Raw genomic sequence first — 16,105 nt, forward strand, 5'->3', positions numbered from 1 at the left:
TGCCATAACTAGAAGCACCCACAACTAAAATATACAACTATGTACTGGGGGGATTTGGGGAGAAAAAGCAGGAAAAAAAAAAGATTGTCAACAGTCGTTAGCTCAGGTGCCAATCTTTAAAAAACAAAAAAATGTGGCTACTAGAATATTTAAATTACATATGTGGCTTGCATTATATTTCTATTGGATAGTGTTGCACAGGATAGTCACATGGCTTGTTCTCACACTACCTCTTCAGAAAGGTCCTCCGTGATCATCCTATCTAAAATAGCACTCCTCCATCACTACTCCTTTATTCTCATTTTTCTCATAGCATTTATCACTGTAAGTATAGAAAATAATTCTCTCTCTCGCTCTGGCATATAAATTCCATGAGGGCAGGGACTTTGTCACTGTTGTATCCCCAATACTCAGAACATTTCTCCACACATATGAGGTACTCAATAAGTAACTGAAAGAATGATCATTATTCTTTCATGATGGAAACTTTAGGCTTATGTGTGAGGGGGTGGGGTGGATAGCACCTTGAGGATTCAGTAAATATTTGAAGAATGAAGCTGAAATCCACATTTCTGGGTCTCTCAACATTTCAACCCTCTATTTCCAAATACTTACAGAACAACTACATTTATATGTCGTCAAGTTCACTCTACTGCCATCTCCAATCTGCTATTAAACCCATCCAATGAATTTTTCATTTCAGTTATTGTACTTTGCTGTTCTAGAATTCCCATTAGGTTTTTAAAATAATTTTTATCTCTGTGCTGAGATTCTGTTTCTGTTCATTCATTTAAAACATATTTTCATTTAATCTTTGAACATATTTTTAATACCTGCATTAACAAATAAAAAATATAACACCAATAACAAAGACCATCTCAATTTTTTAAACCATGGATCACATTTTCTTGTGTCTTTGTATGTCTAGTAATTTTTTGTTGAATACTGGACATTGTGTATATGTTGTAGAGATTCTGGATTCTGCTATCTTCTAAAAACAGATAATTCTTGTTTTAGCAGGTACTTTAATGGCTGAGTGGTCACCTTAAACTAGTATAGGCTTGGTTTTATGCTTTGTTAGTTCATATCTATGGAAAGCCCAAGGAGTTCTAACTTGGCTGGACTCAATCTCCATACCCTGTCTCCCCTGCCAATCTTGTCAGAGCTTGTTAGGACATGTCTAGCATAGGTCTTACTCTAGGGCATGGTCTTTACTCCTAAGGTGCAACCTTTCCAGTGTTTTGGCCAGATGCCACAGTTGTTAGGGAGATTTTCACCTTAGCAGCCCAGAAACCCAATGTCCCTTAGCACTGCTTTTATGCCAACACTTCTTAACCTCTGGTATCTCTTCCATTCTCAAATCTGTAGCAAGTGCTCTCTGGTAAGCATCAGGTGGTCTTGCTCTGATTACATACAGCCCAGCCCTCAGCCATGGACTTGTGGAGACTCCTATATGTATTTCTTGGGCCATCTCTGTGAATAGCTCCCTCTTCTCTGAAGCCCTACTCTGTAGATTCTAACCTGTTCAGCTGCTCTCTGCTGTTATCTCTGTTTTCTCAGTTCAGCACTCCAGCCTATTTACACTACAGGAAGCTGGTTGGTTGTGAGGCTCAACTGCTGAAGTTTCCCTTCTCTCAGAAATTTCAGTTTTGTGCTGCCTGAAAACAGCTGCTTAACATATCCTGTCCAGTTTTATAGTTGCTACTAATCCAGGAGGGCTAGTCAAGTTACAGTAGTCCCCCCTTATCCACAGGGGATCTGTTCCAAGACCCCCAGTGGATGCCTTGAAACCGCGGATAGTACTGAGCCCTAAATATACTACGTGTTTCCTAACAGGCTAAGAGGCGGGTAGCCTATAGAGCATGGATATGCTGGACAAAAGGATGATTCATGTCTCAAGCAGGATAGAGCTGGACGGTGCGAGATTTCATCACGCTACTCAGAACAACATGCAACTTAAAATTTATGAATTGTTTATTTCTGGAGTTTTCCATTTAATATTTTTCGACTGTGGTTGATCACAGGTAACTGAAACCATGAAAAGTGAAATCACAGATGGGGGGGGCTACTGTGCTCAATCATAGCCAGAAGCAGAAGTCTCCCTTCCCTCATATTTTTAGAAATGGAACTAAGGAAGGAGGAGCAGCCACTCTCACGTGGCAAAATGAAGAAAAAGTGACCTGCTGGAAGTCTTCCTTAGAGCTTTGAGGGGAAGCTGGTCTGAGAGAATGAACGTAATAAGTAGAGAGTCAGAAATGAGAGTTGGTGAAAATGTTGACAGCATTCAAATTTGATTCAATTGTCCTCAAGTCTAAGAGACTCCTACCCTTTATTAAGTTTGCTTATACGGACCATTAAATTTCCCCTTTTCTCTGAGATAGCTGGTTGAATTTTCATTTGGAACCCTTAGAGGGGAGAGTCTTTTAAAGGTAACTGGATGTAGCCCAATTAGAACTGAATGTTGACAGCCCACATGTGATGTTAAGACTCAATAACCTAGACTTTGGAAACATATTGTCACACTGTTTGTCTTATTGGAGCCATGGGGCCAGACACATGAGGGAATTGAAGTTTCCAGGGTCAGCCATTATGTGAGGTGACTACCTCCCTCGTAAGTACAGTTTTCGTTTGTTTGTTTTGTTTTGTTTTTATTTCTTCTTTTTTGAGGAAGATTAGCCCTTAACATCTGCCACCAATCCTCCTCTTTTTGCTGAGGAAGACTGGCCCTGAGCTAACATCCGTGCCCATCTTCCTCTACTTTATATGTGGGACGTCTACAACAGCATGGCTTGCCAAAAGGTGCCATATCCGCACCCAGATCTGAACCCGTGAACCCCGGGCTGCCAAAGCAGAACGTGCACACTTAACCACTGCGCCACTGGGCCAGCCCCAGTAAGTATGTTTTTTAATAGATTCTCTGTCCTCATATTCTAGCAAATTTTGTTGTTACAGGATTATACAAGTGAAAAGTCAAAAAGGCACACAATCTTAAGATTTTTTTTTAAATAAAGGGACATATTTCATAAGTGATTTTGAAGTCATTTTCACATTTTCCCCAGAATTATGCTTCCATGTATGTTTTATATGCTGCATTTTATCTTTATGGGTCATTAGCAAGTGACCTGAACTTGTAAGAGTCTCCCTATCTTACCCCTTCCATACCTCTTCAGCCTCATTTCTCACCCTCTTGCGCATGATACTCTAGCCTGATTATTTGGAAACTTAAGAGATCATGGAACTTTGTTTTACTTTTAATAGTTCTTATCACTATTTAAAATTATCTGGCTCATGTGTTTACTTGTATATTGTCTGACTGCTCCCACTTGAATGTAAGCTCCATGAGAACAGAAACCTGGTCTGTCTTATCCACTGCAGTACTCTTACTAGCTAGAACAAAGCTGGGCACACAGGAAGCATTCATTATTTTTTAAATAAACTAGCACCACAGTAAACAGCCCTAGAGCAAAAATTTCTGCCATTCTATAGTTTATCTTAGATTAAAATGAATTCTCAATTTACTCAAATTTTAATGTTAAAATGTAACTATTTGCATCACATGAGTGTGATATGTGTATATGTATTGGAATCAGCCAAATAGTGAAACAAGTTTAATCTTTAATTTATTAGAACCCAGTAAGTGATGACTTTAAAAGCAGAGTTTCCATCAAATTAACACTTAATTCAGGGCAAAAATACATTTAAAAAACCTAAATCTTAAGGCAGAAGTAAAACATTATAAAACCAGCATGTCTAATACAGACTGTAGAATGTCAGAATTTTAAGAGATTCACATAGAATTTTATAGCACTAAAATGTTAATACAGTCAAAATATTATCAATTGGTCCAAGATTTCTCAGTTTATAAAATGTATAGACTGCTAATGGAAGAAATTTTGCTGTGTAAGTAATAGCTACCAAAAAACCAAGTGATTGTTTTTATGACAAAAGGAACTAAGGCAGGAAACTTCTTGGTTTTCATTTGTAAAGATTTTACAGTATTAAATATAAAGTATTACTAGGAGTATTTTTAGATATATCTTCCCTTCCTAATGCCCAAAAGTGCACATCAATTCCCTTTAACTCCACTTAAAAAAATTCTGTGAACTATCATACCTATTCACTGTAGGCCTGACTCTATTGATAGCAAAGGCATGAATTGTTTATTTTGATATGGTAGAAAAAAACAATTTTAGTAAATCACTACATCTTTTCCTGGTCACTAAATAATTCAGAACTGAAGTCTAAGAATTTTTGCACCTCCAATAAGTGAACAACGTATTTTTTTTCCTTCTATACATTTAAATTTTGATTAGAACCTGAGTACAGGGGGAAAAAAAAGCATTTCATGTTTATGTGCAATTAATAGTAGCCCTTCTGAAAAAGAGAGTTAATATGCTTAAATTTCTCCTTATGATCAAAACTTTTCATTCTGAGGGAGGGGGATAAGACTTAAAGGTGTTTTAAATCAGAAAACAAGGATTAGCTAGCTTACATATTCTACTGAACAGTGTCAAAAAAGACAAATGCATTTAAAATAATTTTGTAAGTCTAGCAAATATGAGGTTTATGGGTTCTTAACTAACATATTAAGTAGTTACAAAGATTCTTCATCTTTATTACAAACTTTTAAACTATTTTATTAAAATGTCTATAGACCTCACTGTACTTCTATTTATCTGTGCATTAATAAAAATCTGTTAAAACTCCTTATTTAGTACTTCTGAAAAAGTCTAGTCAATAAGATCACTAAAACTACCAGAGAAGCTTTGAAATACTGACTGCAGAATCATTTCAAAGTTGATTTAGCCTTTTTCAGCATCTGGCATTTAATCATGAATATCTTCACTAACTTGAGCTCTGAAAATATAAAAATTTTAGCCAGCGCTGGTTATAGTTAAACAGTACTGGTATTAAGTGAAAAAATAAAAATTAAAAATATACTGTCAATCATGCATTTCATAATTTCATGAACTAAGTAAGGTATAACTCATAAATATTGTTATGTCTTTGCAGGTTATCTCAACTTCCATCAGGCCTCAGCTGAAAGATTATCTGCCAAAACATATCAGCACTCATGTAAAATAAAAGGAGTAGGGAGGTGATTTTGCACACTTGCTGCCCAGTGTTTGGCCTCTATTTAACTATTCTAGGTATAACTCCTTGAAGAGCATGAGATGAGGGGTAGACAGAACAGAACACCTGTTGGGACAACAAGAATATATTAGTATATAAAAAAGTTTTTCAGCTCAATAACTATTCTCACTGTGGTTATGCTATGTGCAACATATAAACTGTACAACTTTTTCCTGTTTGTCCATTTGTGGAAAGAATTGGGCTCAATAAAATGTAAAATATACATTAGTTTGCTTTAAATGCAAAGACTAAAGTTTTGTTTACTTTGTTTTTGGCTCAACTGTATCATAACCAAAAAAGTCTCTGTTTTGATAATACAATATGAAAAAGTTCACATATGTACATGGGTACATTCCTTCATTAAAATTTTTCCTTAAGTCTATCTCAATGTATCTTTACAAGTGATATAACTGATCTTTACAACAAAAGTCAAAAACAACAAAGTAGAAATTATTCCATTTTACAGCACTTTAGGTTTTCCGAAGTTTTCCTTTAGGACTTAAAGCACATCATTGAAACGTTGCTTCCCATAGTCTGCAGGATCCATTTGAAGTTCTCGTTCTTCATCATCTGTAAGGGAAACAATTATGTGTCAAGAATATTATTTTTAAAATCACTTGCAGAAATCCAATTAAATAATGTCTCCCTTTTTTCTCAGTCTTAAGGTAGCTTTCTGCTTGTTATTTTACACCTGCAAATCGTGTTCTATTTCTCAGTTGCTTGGCTAAAGAGCAAAAAGTCTGTAATTATTTTGGAAGATTATTTAATTTTAACAAATCTTTTGATGACTGATAGATAGGAAGGAGAGAAGAAAGAAAGAAAGAAAAAAGAAAGAAGTAGAGCTAGATAGACATGACTAGTGAAACTTTAGGAGCCCACAAACATTGGGGAATTAATCCTTTTAAATAAATATATTATTTCTACACAGATGAAGGTTAGTCCTTTAAATTAAACCTTTGATAAAAACTGTTTTATATACATTTTTATGCCTTTAAAAACCAAATTTTTTCTAATTATAAAATTAATCCATAGTCATCATGTAAAAATTATAAAATAAAACATAGGAAAATAAAGGTTACTCATAATCCCAACATTTAGCATTTTAGTGAATTACTTTGCTTCTCTGCAAAGAGCTTACCAGTAACTTCCTAAATGGAGTATACTGACCAAAACTTAACCTTTTCTTTACCAAAAAGAAAAAAATTATTACATAATATTGTAAGATCCTCAAAATCACTTTGAGTAGCTATATTAAGCAGCTCCATAAAAGTGCTTTGGAGTTTGACTTATTTGGCTATTGACAGGTCTTCTGACTCCTTCTTGGCTATCAAATGTCACTTCACATTACTGTGAGTTTATCTGCCAATAGCAACCTTTCTCTTCTTTTCTAATTTTGCTACAAACTACAGGTTTTGAAATAAGACTGCTCAGAGTATTAAAATTACATTATTTTGTAATGTATATAAATGTTGAATCACTATGTTGTACACTTGAAACTAATATAATACTACACGTCAACTACACTTCAATTAAAAAATTATTCTAGAACAAGAATGAAAAGTATTTTAATCAGAGCCTAAAAGGCTCCCTTTTAAGTACACAGCTTTTAATGACATCTTTTGGCTCCTCCACAGCCTCAAAAAATGGCTTTTCTTACTTTCTGGTTCACAGTTACAATTCCCCAATAGCTTAGTTTTGGATAGGTTGAGGTGTTACTATCATAACTGTCTGGAAATACAATTTTATATAATTTAAAGAGAGATATAAATTGGAATCCAAATTCACACATATACCTAGCTTTCTGAAATCTATTCTTTTAGGTTTGATAGGTTTTCTACTCTCAGCTTCTTTAGGATATCCTATGGTAAAATTTTGTTCAAAAAGATGCCATGTGGTGTATGTACTATGTATTAACTTTCCATAATGATGTGTTCTTATTTCTTCTTTGCATTCATTCATAAAAAATGGCAAACAAACCAACTTTCTTTTTCCTTTCAATAACTTTCCTGTCAAGCTTTTATAAATTCTCATTTAGAATTGCAGGCAACAATTTTGCATCATATTCTAACAAAATGATCTCATATCTTTAATCATGTAATCCACTAGATATGATAACCCCAAATCTGTTATGTGTAAAGGCTGAAATTATACCCATAATCATACTTGTATTTTGAAAATATGCTAATTAATTTCTTATCAAAGAACTCACGGCACTTAAAAAAATTACTTTGGTTTTAAAAAGGAAAATAATCACTGGCACCTCTCCCAAAAGCTCTCTTTAAGATCCATGCTATGAGACCTCACCTTATGGCTATAAACACATCTTTCAGGACTTCAGTAATTAAAGGAAGACTTAATCACCACAGAACAGTGAAAAAAGCTATCATACAAAGGAGAACTTCTAGAAATTTAACAGGAAAGCTACTGAAAGGAAAAAATACTGCTATTTTTTGGAATTTTTAAATGAATAATTATCAAGAGAAAACAAGAGAAAGCAAAGATTTAGGAATAGAAAAATTGAATTCTAGTCCTGGCGCAGGCACTTAACAAATATGATCCAGTTCCTAAATCTCTTTGGACCTCTACTTTCTCTGTAGAAAAGGGATGACAACTGTTTTTCCTACCTCAAAACAAAATAATGCATATGAAGGCAGTCTATACTTTCAAAGTCCTCTATAAATATAAGGAGGAGTTTGTTGGTTTTATTACTTCATGCTTTTTAGCAAAGTTTTAATATGGTACCTTCACAGTGTTTGTCAGAATTTCATAGGTCTTTTGTAATACTGCATTTTTCTTACTTTGAGCTCTCATTTACATTAACTAGAGTCCATTTTCAGTGTAGCTATTCTAACTAGAATTCAAGTTTCTACCAACTTCTTTGCACTTATCTGTAAAGTATAACAAAATTACCTAACCTAACCTGATATAGAATAACACATAACCACTGAATATAACTATATGAACTAATATTTTATTTCATTTTACAAAGCAGCAAAATCTGTAAATAGCTCATCAACATAAAATGACTAGTAAAGGAAATATAATACAAAGACATACATAGCTTATTAAATAATTCCTAAATTTTCTCTGAAGTCAAGAAAGGATCACCTCCATAAAGTAAGCTCTACCAAGCAAGAACTTGCTGGGGGCAATGAGGCAGTGAGGCGCTACTAAAATATACAAACTAATCCACAGGCAAAAGTGTAAAGCAGGCAACCGACAGAAAAAATTCTAGATTTGCTTTTACTTTTTTTTTTTTACTATTTGCTTTTACTTACTTTTACTATTTTATTCAACAAACACTTATATAGTGCTTACAATGTGAAAGACCCTGTTCTAACTGCCAAACAAATATTTAAATCATATAATCCACATAACAAGTATTGAGTTAGGTAACTATATTTATCTCTGTTTAACAAATGAGGAAATTGAGGCATAGCGGTTAGGTAATTCACAAGGTCACAGAGCTAGTACCTGGTAGAGCTAGGATTCAAATCCAGACAGTCTGGCTCCAGAATCTAGGCACTTAAGCACTATGCTAAGATTCTTCCGTAGATATACTTAGTAATATGCATGTCCTATTCTATTAAACAAACGTGGAACTTCTATGGGATTAAAGATAAGAGTAAAGGGAATTTGTAAACACCCATCTCCTTATTACAATAGAGAATGAATTAAAAGATACATCCATCAGATGTGTACTGTTTCCAAGTTAATCTTTTAGTTAATCTTTTCATAGGTCATTAAAAGAAGCCAGGAAAAAATTTTTTACACCAATGTCAATAAAATATTTCTTTTAGGATGCTTCAGGAAACCAGGAATTAAAAGTAAAAATAAACCAGGATTGCAAACACAGGAAAATTAAACTGCATGTAATTTTACAAGAAAACACACTGCAGGCAGTGCTGACCCAAATGATCAATATGCATGAAGCTGGAATCCTTCAGCTCCCTATCAGCAGAGATGCTACCAAAGCCTCCATTTCACGATGCAGAATTTCCGAAACCAAACCCAGAGTGTCCTTAGCTAAAGCCAGCACCTCAGGCCTGCAGCTGGAATCTCTAATCCTAGGGAGTCGACAGTTTGAGAAAAAACTCTTACTACTAGCAGAGAAAAGCCCCTACTGTGAGAACTTTAATAGTGCTTCTAAAGTGCATGCTTCAGTATTTAATATCTCTGGCTGCAGTCTCAATGATGGCAGTAAAGTTTCTACTTTCTTTCCTGGGTTTAGCGGAAGATGTTTCAGGCAAGCTGAAATCTGAAACATATTTTCCCATAATACCTATGTTATATATAGTGATTCCACTGCAAATGTGACCATAGAATTTTAGAACTGAGAAGGACTATCTATTCTAGTTCAACACTCTCACATTACAAATGAAGAAATTGTGGCCCAGAGAGTTTAAGTGACTTGAAAAACAATACACAGCTGGTCTCCTAACTCTCTAGCTAATGTTTTTTTCCACTCTATTCTACTGTCTGCTTTGGCTACAAGAGCAAACTGGCCTGGGAACCCAACCATTATTTCTGCATTGAAACTCTGAAGAAACACTTTTAAACTCCAAATAGCCTAACTTAATAATAAACATTTTGAATGCAAATTATTGATAAGCTAGGGAAGAGTTATAATTCCCCCTCCCCACTTTTTGGACAGTTAATACTATAACTAAAGAATTCCTGAAAAGATGTTTAAAATTATTTAGGTCTCCCATATTCCTTTTTAGTCAGTTCACCCAAACTTATACCTCTTTATTTGCTGGAGCTGATGTTCTTCCATCTTTCTGTTCCCTGTGATAAGGGAGTCTGCTTGGTAGCTGCCCTATCTTACTGCTGCTATCATCTAGTGAACCCCAAAATGGTATAAAAATGTTAAATGGCAACCCCCAGCTCAAGTAAGATTCACTTGCAAATGAGGAAATGCCAAAATTTAACAACCCTCTCCCTACTTCATTGAGGATATCATCTTAGGTCATTTTCATATATTCCTTAGAAGCAGTGGATTCATTTTCTTGTGAAAGGAAAGGGAGGGCAGCACGAAGCTACTGGGGACCTAAAGTGGAAAGTGGCAGTGAGAACTGGGGGTGGGAGAGAGTACAGAAAAGAGAGAGAGAAGGCACTGAAGATAAATGTACCTAGTATGGATAAAAACCATAAAAATATTAAACTGAAATTTTGTGATAAAAGTCATCAACTTTAAGATAGCCAAAAATACAAGAAATTGTTTTCAATTATGGATGAAATTAATTGCTCTAATAAAAACCTTTTTATCCAATGAGAATGAATTATCCAATGAGATGATGGAAGCCCTTATGAAAGAAAACTAGAGAATGTTTAAAGTATAAACCAAGCAAGCTTATAAGACCAGAAGTTAAAGGGTTATTACCTTAGTCACAGTTATAAGAATAAAATCTCAAGGAAAAAAGCATAAAATTATCAGTTAACAACATTTACTGAGGGCCCTATATGTGCTGAGTACTACGGCAGGAGGTGAATATGACGGCAGAAAAAGATACAAGCAAAACAGAAGGCAAAATAAATGAAAAGTCCTGCCCTCCAAGAGCTTACAATCTAACTGGTGATATGATATATATGCATGAAAAAGTCTTAAAACAATGTTATAAATAATTGCAAAAAAAATCACCCAAACAAATCACAAAAGCAATAAGAAAAAAATGGTAAAATGTATGAAAAACAGATGAGATTATAGAGAAGGTGAGTATAATTTATTCAATAGTACCAAAAAGTGTTTGAGAAGTACTCATTAACATATCCTTATATTAACTCTTAGCATTTATTAATCTTTTTCTATTCCCAATAACCATTCTTCCAAAACTACAATGTACTATCAAAACAATGCCTAGGTGGAAGTCAGAGTCGCTAGTTTCCCTTTTTCTATTAACTATGTAGTATTCTAGGACAGCTATATTTTCTGTGTTTTATAAAAACAATACTTGTGAAGAACCTAAATAAAATTTAATTACCTTTAAAAGAGTTAAAGAAGAAATCAAGACAGATTACATTGAAAAATATTTCATGCATCATTATGAAAAAATCTACCACGTCACACATTAAGTTCATAATCAACTTTTACAGAAAAGAGAAAAAGCTCCACAAATACTACTAAATGATACAAGCAGGCAGAAAACAAGCCTAAAAACTTGCCATAAAGCAACATACTCTGACATGCATGCATGGGTAGGGCTGCATGCACACAGGTAGATTCTGAACTTTCACTAAGTTAAAAGCTCAGAAGTAACACACTTAACAAGGAAAATATGTTGAATCTGTGTATTAAACATAAAACAGACAAATCTTCACAAACTGATTGCTAAATATAAATTTATGCCTCTCAGAAAAAAATTTCAAAAACAGCCTTCCCATGCTGAATCAGTAGTGAAATAATCTTATCTTCAGTGTGGAGGAAACCATTCCCTTTGCAGCTTCCTTTAAACCAAAAAGGCTGTCTGGTCAATGTTTGTACCTAGAATAATGAAATGCTTTCATATGAGAAATGGGAAAAGAATTTTCTAGGAGTTTTTGCCTTTAGGTAAAGTCTAGAGCCATTTTAAATAATTTAATTCTAAAATTTCTGAAGATTCTGAGTTTCAAATTGTAACTATATCAATAACATATAAGATAACTAAAAACTAAAATAATTAAAATAATTTATTTCTAGATCTACAAATATCAGTATCATAAAATGATTTTCAAAATAAAATTGAAAAACTGCACAGAACCTCTTTGTGTTAAGATTGTACTGCTACTGAAAAGTAGGGGAAATTCTACACAAATTCAACCAAAATACGTAGAGGTGGGTTTCACGGTCACAGCATGGAGGCCAGGCCCACGCTCACCTTGGACGTCTTCCTCTCCACCATCACCATCTTCTTCCTCATTGTAAGCCAGCTCAGCCTGCTTGTCTGCCTCATACTCACCTACGTTACCATCATCCCCATTATAATCCGCCAGTTTAGAGCCATGCTGCGGATCAACAGGGGATTCATTTTCATCAAAGAATCGGCCTGTGAAGTAGGTAGAGGATTAATTCAAGAGTAAAGAGAGAAGAAAAGAAGGGACCTAGACTGGAGGAAGACCAGAAAGTAGACAAAGTGAAACCTGGCAACGTTCAGGGTACTGGTTATAAAAAAGATACACTTTTGTGAAGGCTATCCAAGACAAAAGGAAATAAGAATGAAGACTGAAAATAAATTTTATTTAAGAATTTCTCTTTTGTGTTAATTTTAGTACTTGCTACTTAAGGTCTGAATATTTTCTTTCAAAAAAGGGCACCATTTTCAGGATTTTTTCCTAATAACCAACAACTTCTCTTATAAATATTTGTCTAATTTAACACTTTAGGAGAAGAATAAATAATTTTATTACTAGATACAATACACATTTGAAATTTGTAGTCATTTATTTATTTATGAGATACCACTTTCAGAAAGTACCACTACCATGAGTAATTTTGATAACTTTTTTTAATAAAAATAAACAAGTACTATGTATGCTAATTTCTTTTTGAATACTAAGACAAACTAACACACCTGAAGGCCATCTCAAGTTCCCTGAGCAATAGTGATTCACTTATAGCCACGGATTTCCAAGGAAGGATGGGAGACAGAATAAACTATCAAAATCCCCAGTGATGTGTGTTTTGAAAAGACATCCAAGTAATTTTTATTTATTCTTTTCTATTTCATAAATCAGATTTTTAAAAGTCAATGGTAGAGGAAGCTTAAGAAAGTTGATCTACATGAGGCTGTTAAGTTGCACACATTCATAACAATTAGAAATTAAGAACAGCAATAGACACAAGACCTACCGTAGAAAGCTATTCAACTAAACATTGAAAATAAACATGATAGGCACACTAGGATCTAACTCACAAACACAAGTTAAACACTACTTTGATATTAAATTTAAGTAGCAGAAAAGTAAATTTTATTCTGATCCCTAAAATATGAATAACATTAACTTACTGATGATGTAAGAATTTAAGATTTTAAAAAATTACAAAAACTTTCTGTGATAGGTCTAAAATTTTTAGAATTACATTTTAAAATTTTACATTGCATTGGAACATTCGGGAAAAAATCAACAACTTCCTTTGTTTGGGGAAAAATGTTAAGTACAAATGGAAAGAATTATGAAGGTATTCTACAGATGGCTTACCATATCACCAGGCCAATATATTTCTAATTGTTAGGCAAAGAGTCAATGAGGAAAATAATTAAAGAACAAATCACACTTACATAGGTTTTTAAAGGGGTGAGGAGTTTACAATAGGAGACTGAAGTAATTGTGGCCAATAAAAAGAGCATCAAGTCAGCTTAAATCTATTCAAGAATAAGGTTGAGTATTTACACTAAACAAACAAGTGGAAAAGTCGATCACATAGAGTTGGAGAAAATACATGTATATACAAGAGTTAAAAAGAAAAAACAGTAACAACAGTAGAATAGGTAGGCTATTTGTGAGAAAGACGTCCTGTCTCCTAATGACAGTAATACAAAACATTTTGGTGGCTTTTATTATTACCTCTTTCTCTAATGATAAAATAAATGACGCCAATGTAAGTAGGAAAAGTGAAATTCATAGAAAGCTATATTTTCTTTTTCTTAACGTTCCATATTTACTATGGCTAAAACACCTGGAGGAGTTAAATTATCTTTATGCAATGTGAAACTGCTACTTTAAATACATAAACATTTAATATATGGTGGTTACCAGTGAGTTTCTCAAAGTACAATATTTCCTTCAAGAAAACTTTTAAATTTTTTATCAGTTATGAAATATAGAAGACTAAAAAATTAGCCTAAAAAGGTTATTGCAAAATATAGTTAATTAATATTATCAGACATGCCATATTAACTAAAGAAATGGTCCACCTGTACCTGTTATAATATTCCAACAGAACAATTCATAAAGTTTCTTGTCTTTTTTTTTTAGGTGTTTGATGATCTAACTAGCCTGAATTAAGTCATAAAATTTTAATACTACAATAACAGAAGATAATCAGAAAATCAATAACAAGAATGGATGAACACACAACTGTCCTTCGTTAAATAGCAATTTGTGTTGTCATATATACAGAATTTTCATCTTTGGAGAAAAAGCTAACCTTTAATATTGGGGTTTCCAACACCATGACAGACAACAAGAGAGGAAAAAACAGAGCCAACTACACAAAGTTGCTAATGAAGTTGGGGACATCAGACTAACTTGACATTAAACAATGAATGAATGTGACAATATAAATAAAAATGCATAATGCGGATCAATATAATGGACTGCTAAATTATATAACTGTCAGGCAACATATCTGCAAAAAGAGTTATACAAAAGAGATATCAGTGCGGGTTAGAGCAAAAAGTAAGGTTTCAAAAAAGGCGAATACATTGGATCATGACAGAGAAGGAAAGAAGCATTCAAAGAACAGGTAGGAATGAAGAGGGAGTACATAAGAGATGGTAAAGTGATTAATTTGACCAGATTTATATTAGAAAGAAGAAAGAGGAAGTTTGGACAGACAAATTGGGAATAATTATGGAAGACCTTTAAAGTTAAAGATTTTAAAAGGCCTTCTAAATCTACTTCACAAGGTCGTTGTTAGAATGAATGACAAAGTATATGAAAGTATTTACAATGCTCTTTCATCCGTCCATCTAAGAAAGATTCACTGACATATGTGATAGGTATTGTGCTAGGCACTGTGATACAAAAATAAACTTAGCATCTGCATCTCCGATGACTCAGTGAAGTAAGGAAGACGAATTAGAAAGTGATGCTACACGTGCTGTAACAAAATGATCTAGAAAGTGACATCTGAACATGGAGGCTGTTGCTGCCGTTAGTATCTACAAGATAGAGAAGACCGAACTTCACGTAGAAGGCAATAGGCAGTTGTCACGATTTCTTTTAAGTTCTCTGAGAGCAGGAATCTAATCTGTCTTATATATCCCAGCTTCTCCAGTGTCTATTCAGGTAAGAAGCTATGAGGACTATGAGTTGGAAGATATCAGAGGAAATGCTGGGAATAGGTGAATCAAACATTTAAAAACGACAAACCGAATATGTGGGGCACAATGGAGTGAAAGAGTCAAAGGATGATTCTATGATCCTAGCCTGGAAACTAAAAATAATGGTGCCTATAACCAAAAAGGAACAATTGGGAAGGTATGGGAAAGCAAATGTTGCTTTAGGTGTACTGAGCTTAGGGCTACAGTAAGATACCCAAATGAAAATATTTTATAGACACATGGAAATACAGAGCTAGATTCTAGGTGCAAGGTGAGGGCTAGATGTGTAGATTTAAGACTTATAAATATAATGATAAGTTAAACTATGAGAAGAGAATTTCTCTTAGGAAATAAATATTCACAGAAAACAGTTATAAGTCAAAGGAGTGATCTTGGGGAATGACTATATTTAAGAAGGGAAAAAGGAAATAATGAGGGTAAAGTTATCATATGATGATATAAATTTGTGATGTTTCAACAGAAATTAAATATTAGATTTCATTTCTGAAGTATTTTACCTATTTAAAGATTTTTAATTCAGTTCTGTCTCAGTAACCACGTGAAAGCTGTATCCAGCTAGGGGAGTAATACAGTAATAATTATATTTAGTTTGGAACCCCCAATTTCCTTATATGGTAGCAAAATTCAATTGTGGACTTGAATATTATTTTTATCCTGATGGCTGGTTGAAAATGATTAACTTAGAGTCTATCAGTAACAAGATAGCTTCATCCCAACAGTGTAAACATGAGAATACGAAGAAAGAAGCAACATACACACTAGCCATTGAAAGTCTTTGGGCAGTATCAAGTTGGAAAAATAAATCATAAGAAATTGTTGATTTACTTTTCAGTTCACTTTAAACAACTGAATTTTATATAGAACTACAGATATTCTGTAAAACATCTTAAATATCAGACTGCAAACTTCAAAACCCAGTAGAAAATGAA

At 33.8% G+C, this 16,105-nt stretch overlaps 1 protein-coding gene across 3 annotated transcripts in view; it reads right to left on the bottom strand.

Annotated features, from left to right (window-relative positions):
• Positions 1–3,603: 3,603 nt before the first annotated feature.
• GOLM2 (golgi membrane protein 2) overlaps positions 3,604–16,105 on the bottom strand; it is a 102,446-nt gene continuing 89,944 nt past the window's right edge. For 2 of the 3 annotated variants that reach the window (XM_070581859.1, XM_008531241.2), the window contains one exon: positions 3,604–5,703. In XM_070581859.1, coding sequence (XP_070437960.1) covers positions 5,633–5,703 — 71 coding nt within the window. In that variant the 3' untranslated portion in view covers positions 3,604–5,632. Of the gene's footprint in view, positions 5,704–11,987; positions 12,156–16,105 lie in introns of all 3 variants that reach the window. The other variant, XM_008531240.2, reaches the window with a different exon arrangement.

This window comes from Equus przewalskii, chromosome 1 (assembly GCF_037783145.1).
Source record: "Equus przewalskii isolate Varuska chromosome 1, EquPr2, whole genome shotgun sequence".
NCBI classification, from domain to species: domain Eukaryota; kingdom Metazoa; phylum Chordata; class Mammalia; order Perissodactyla; family Equidae; genus Equus; species Equus przewalskii.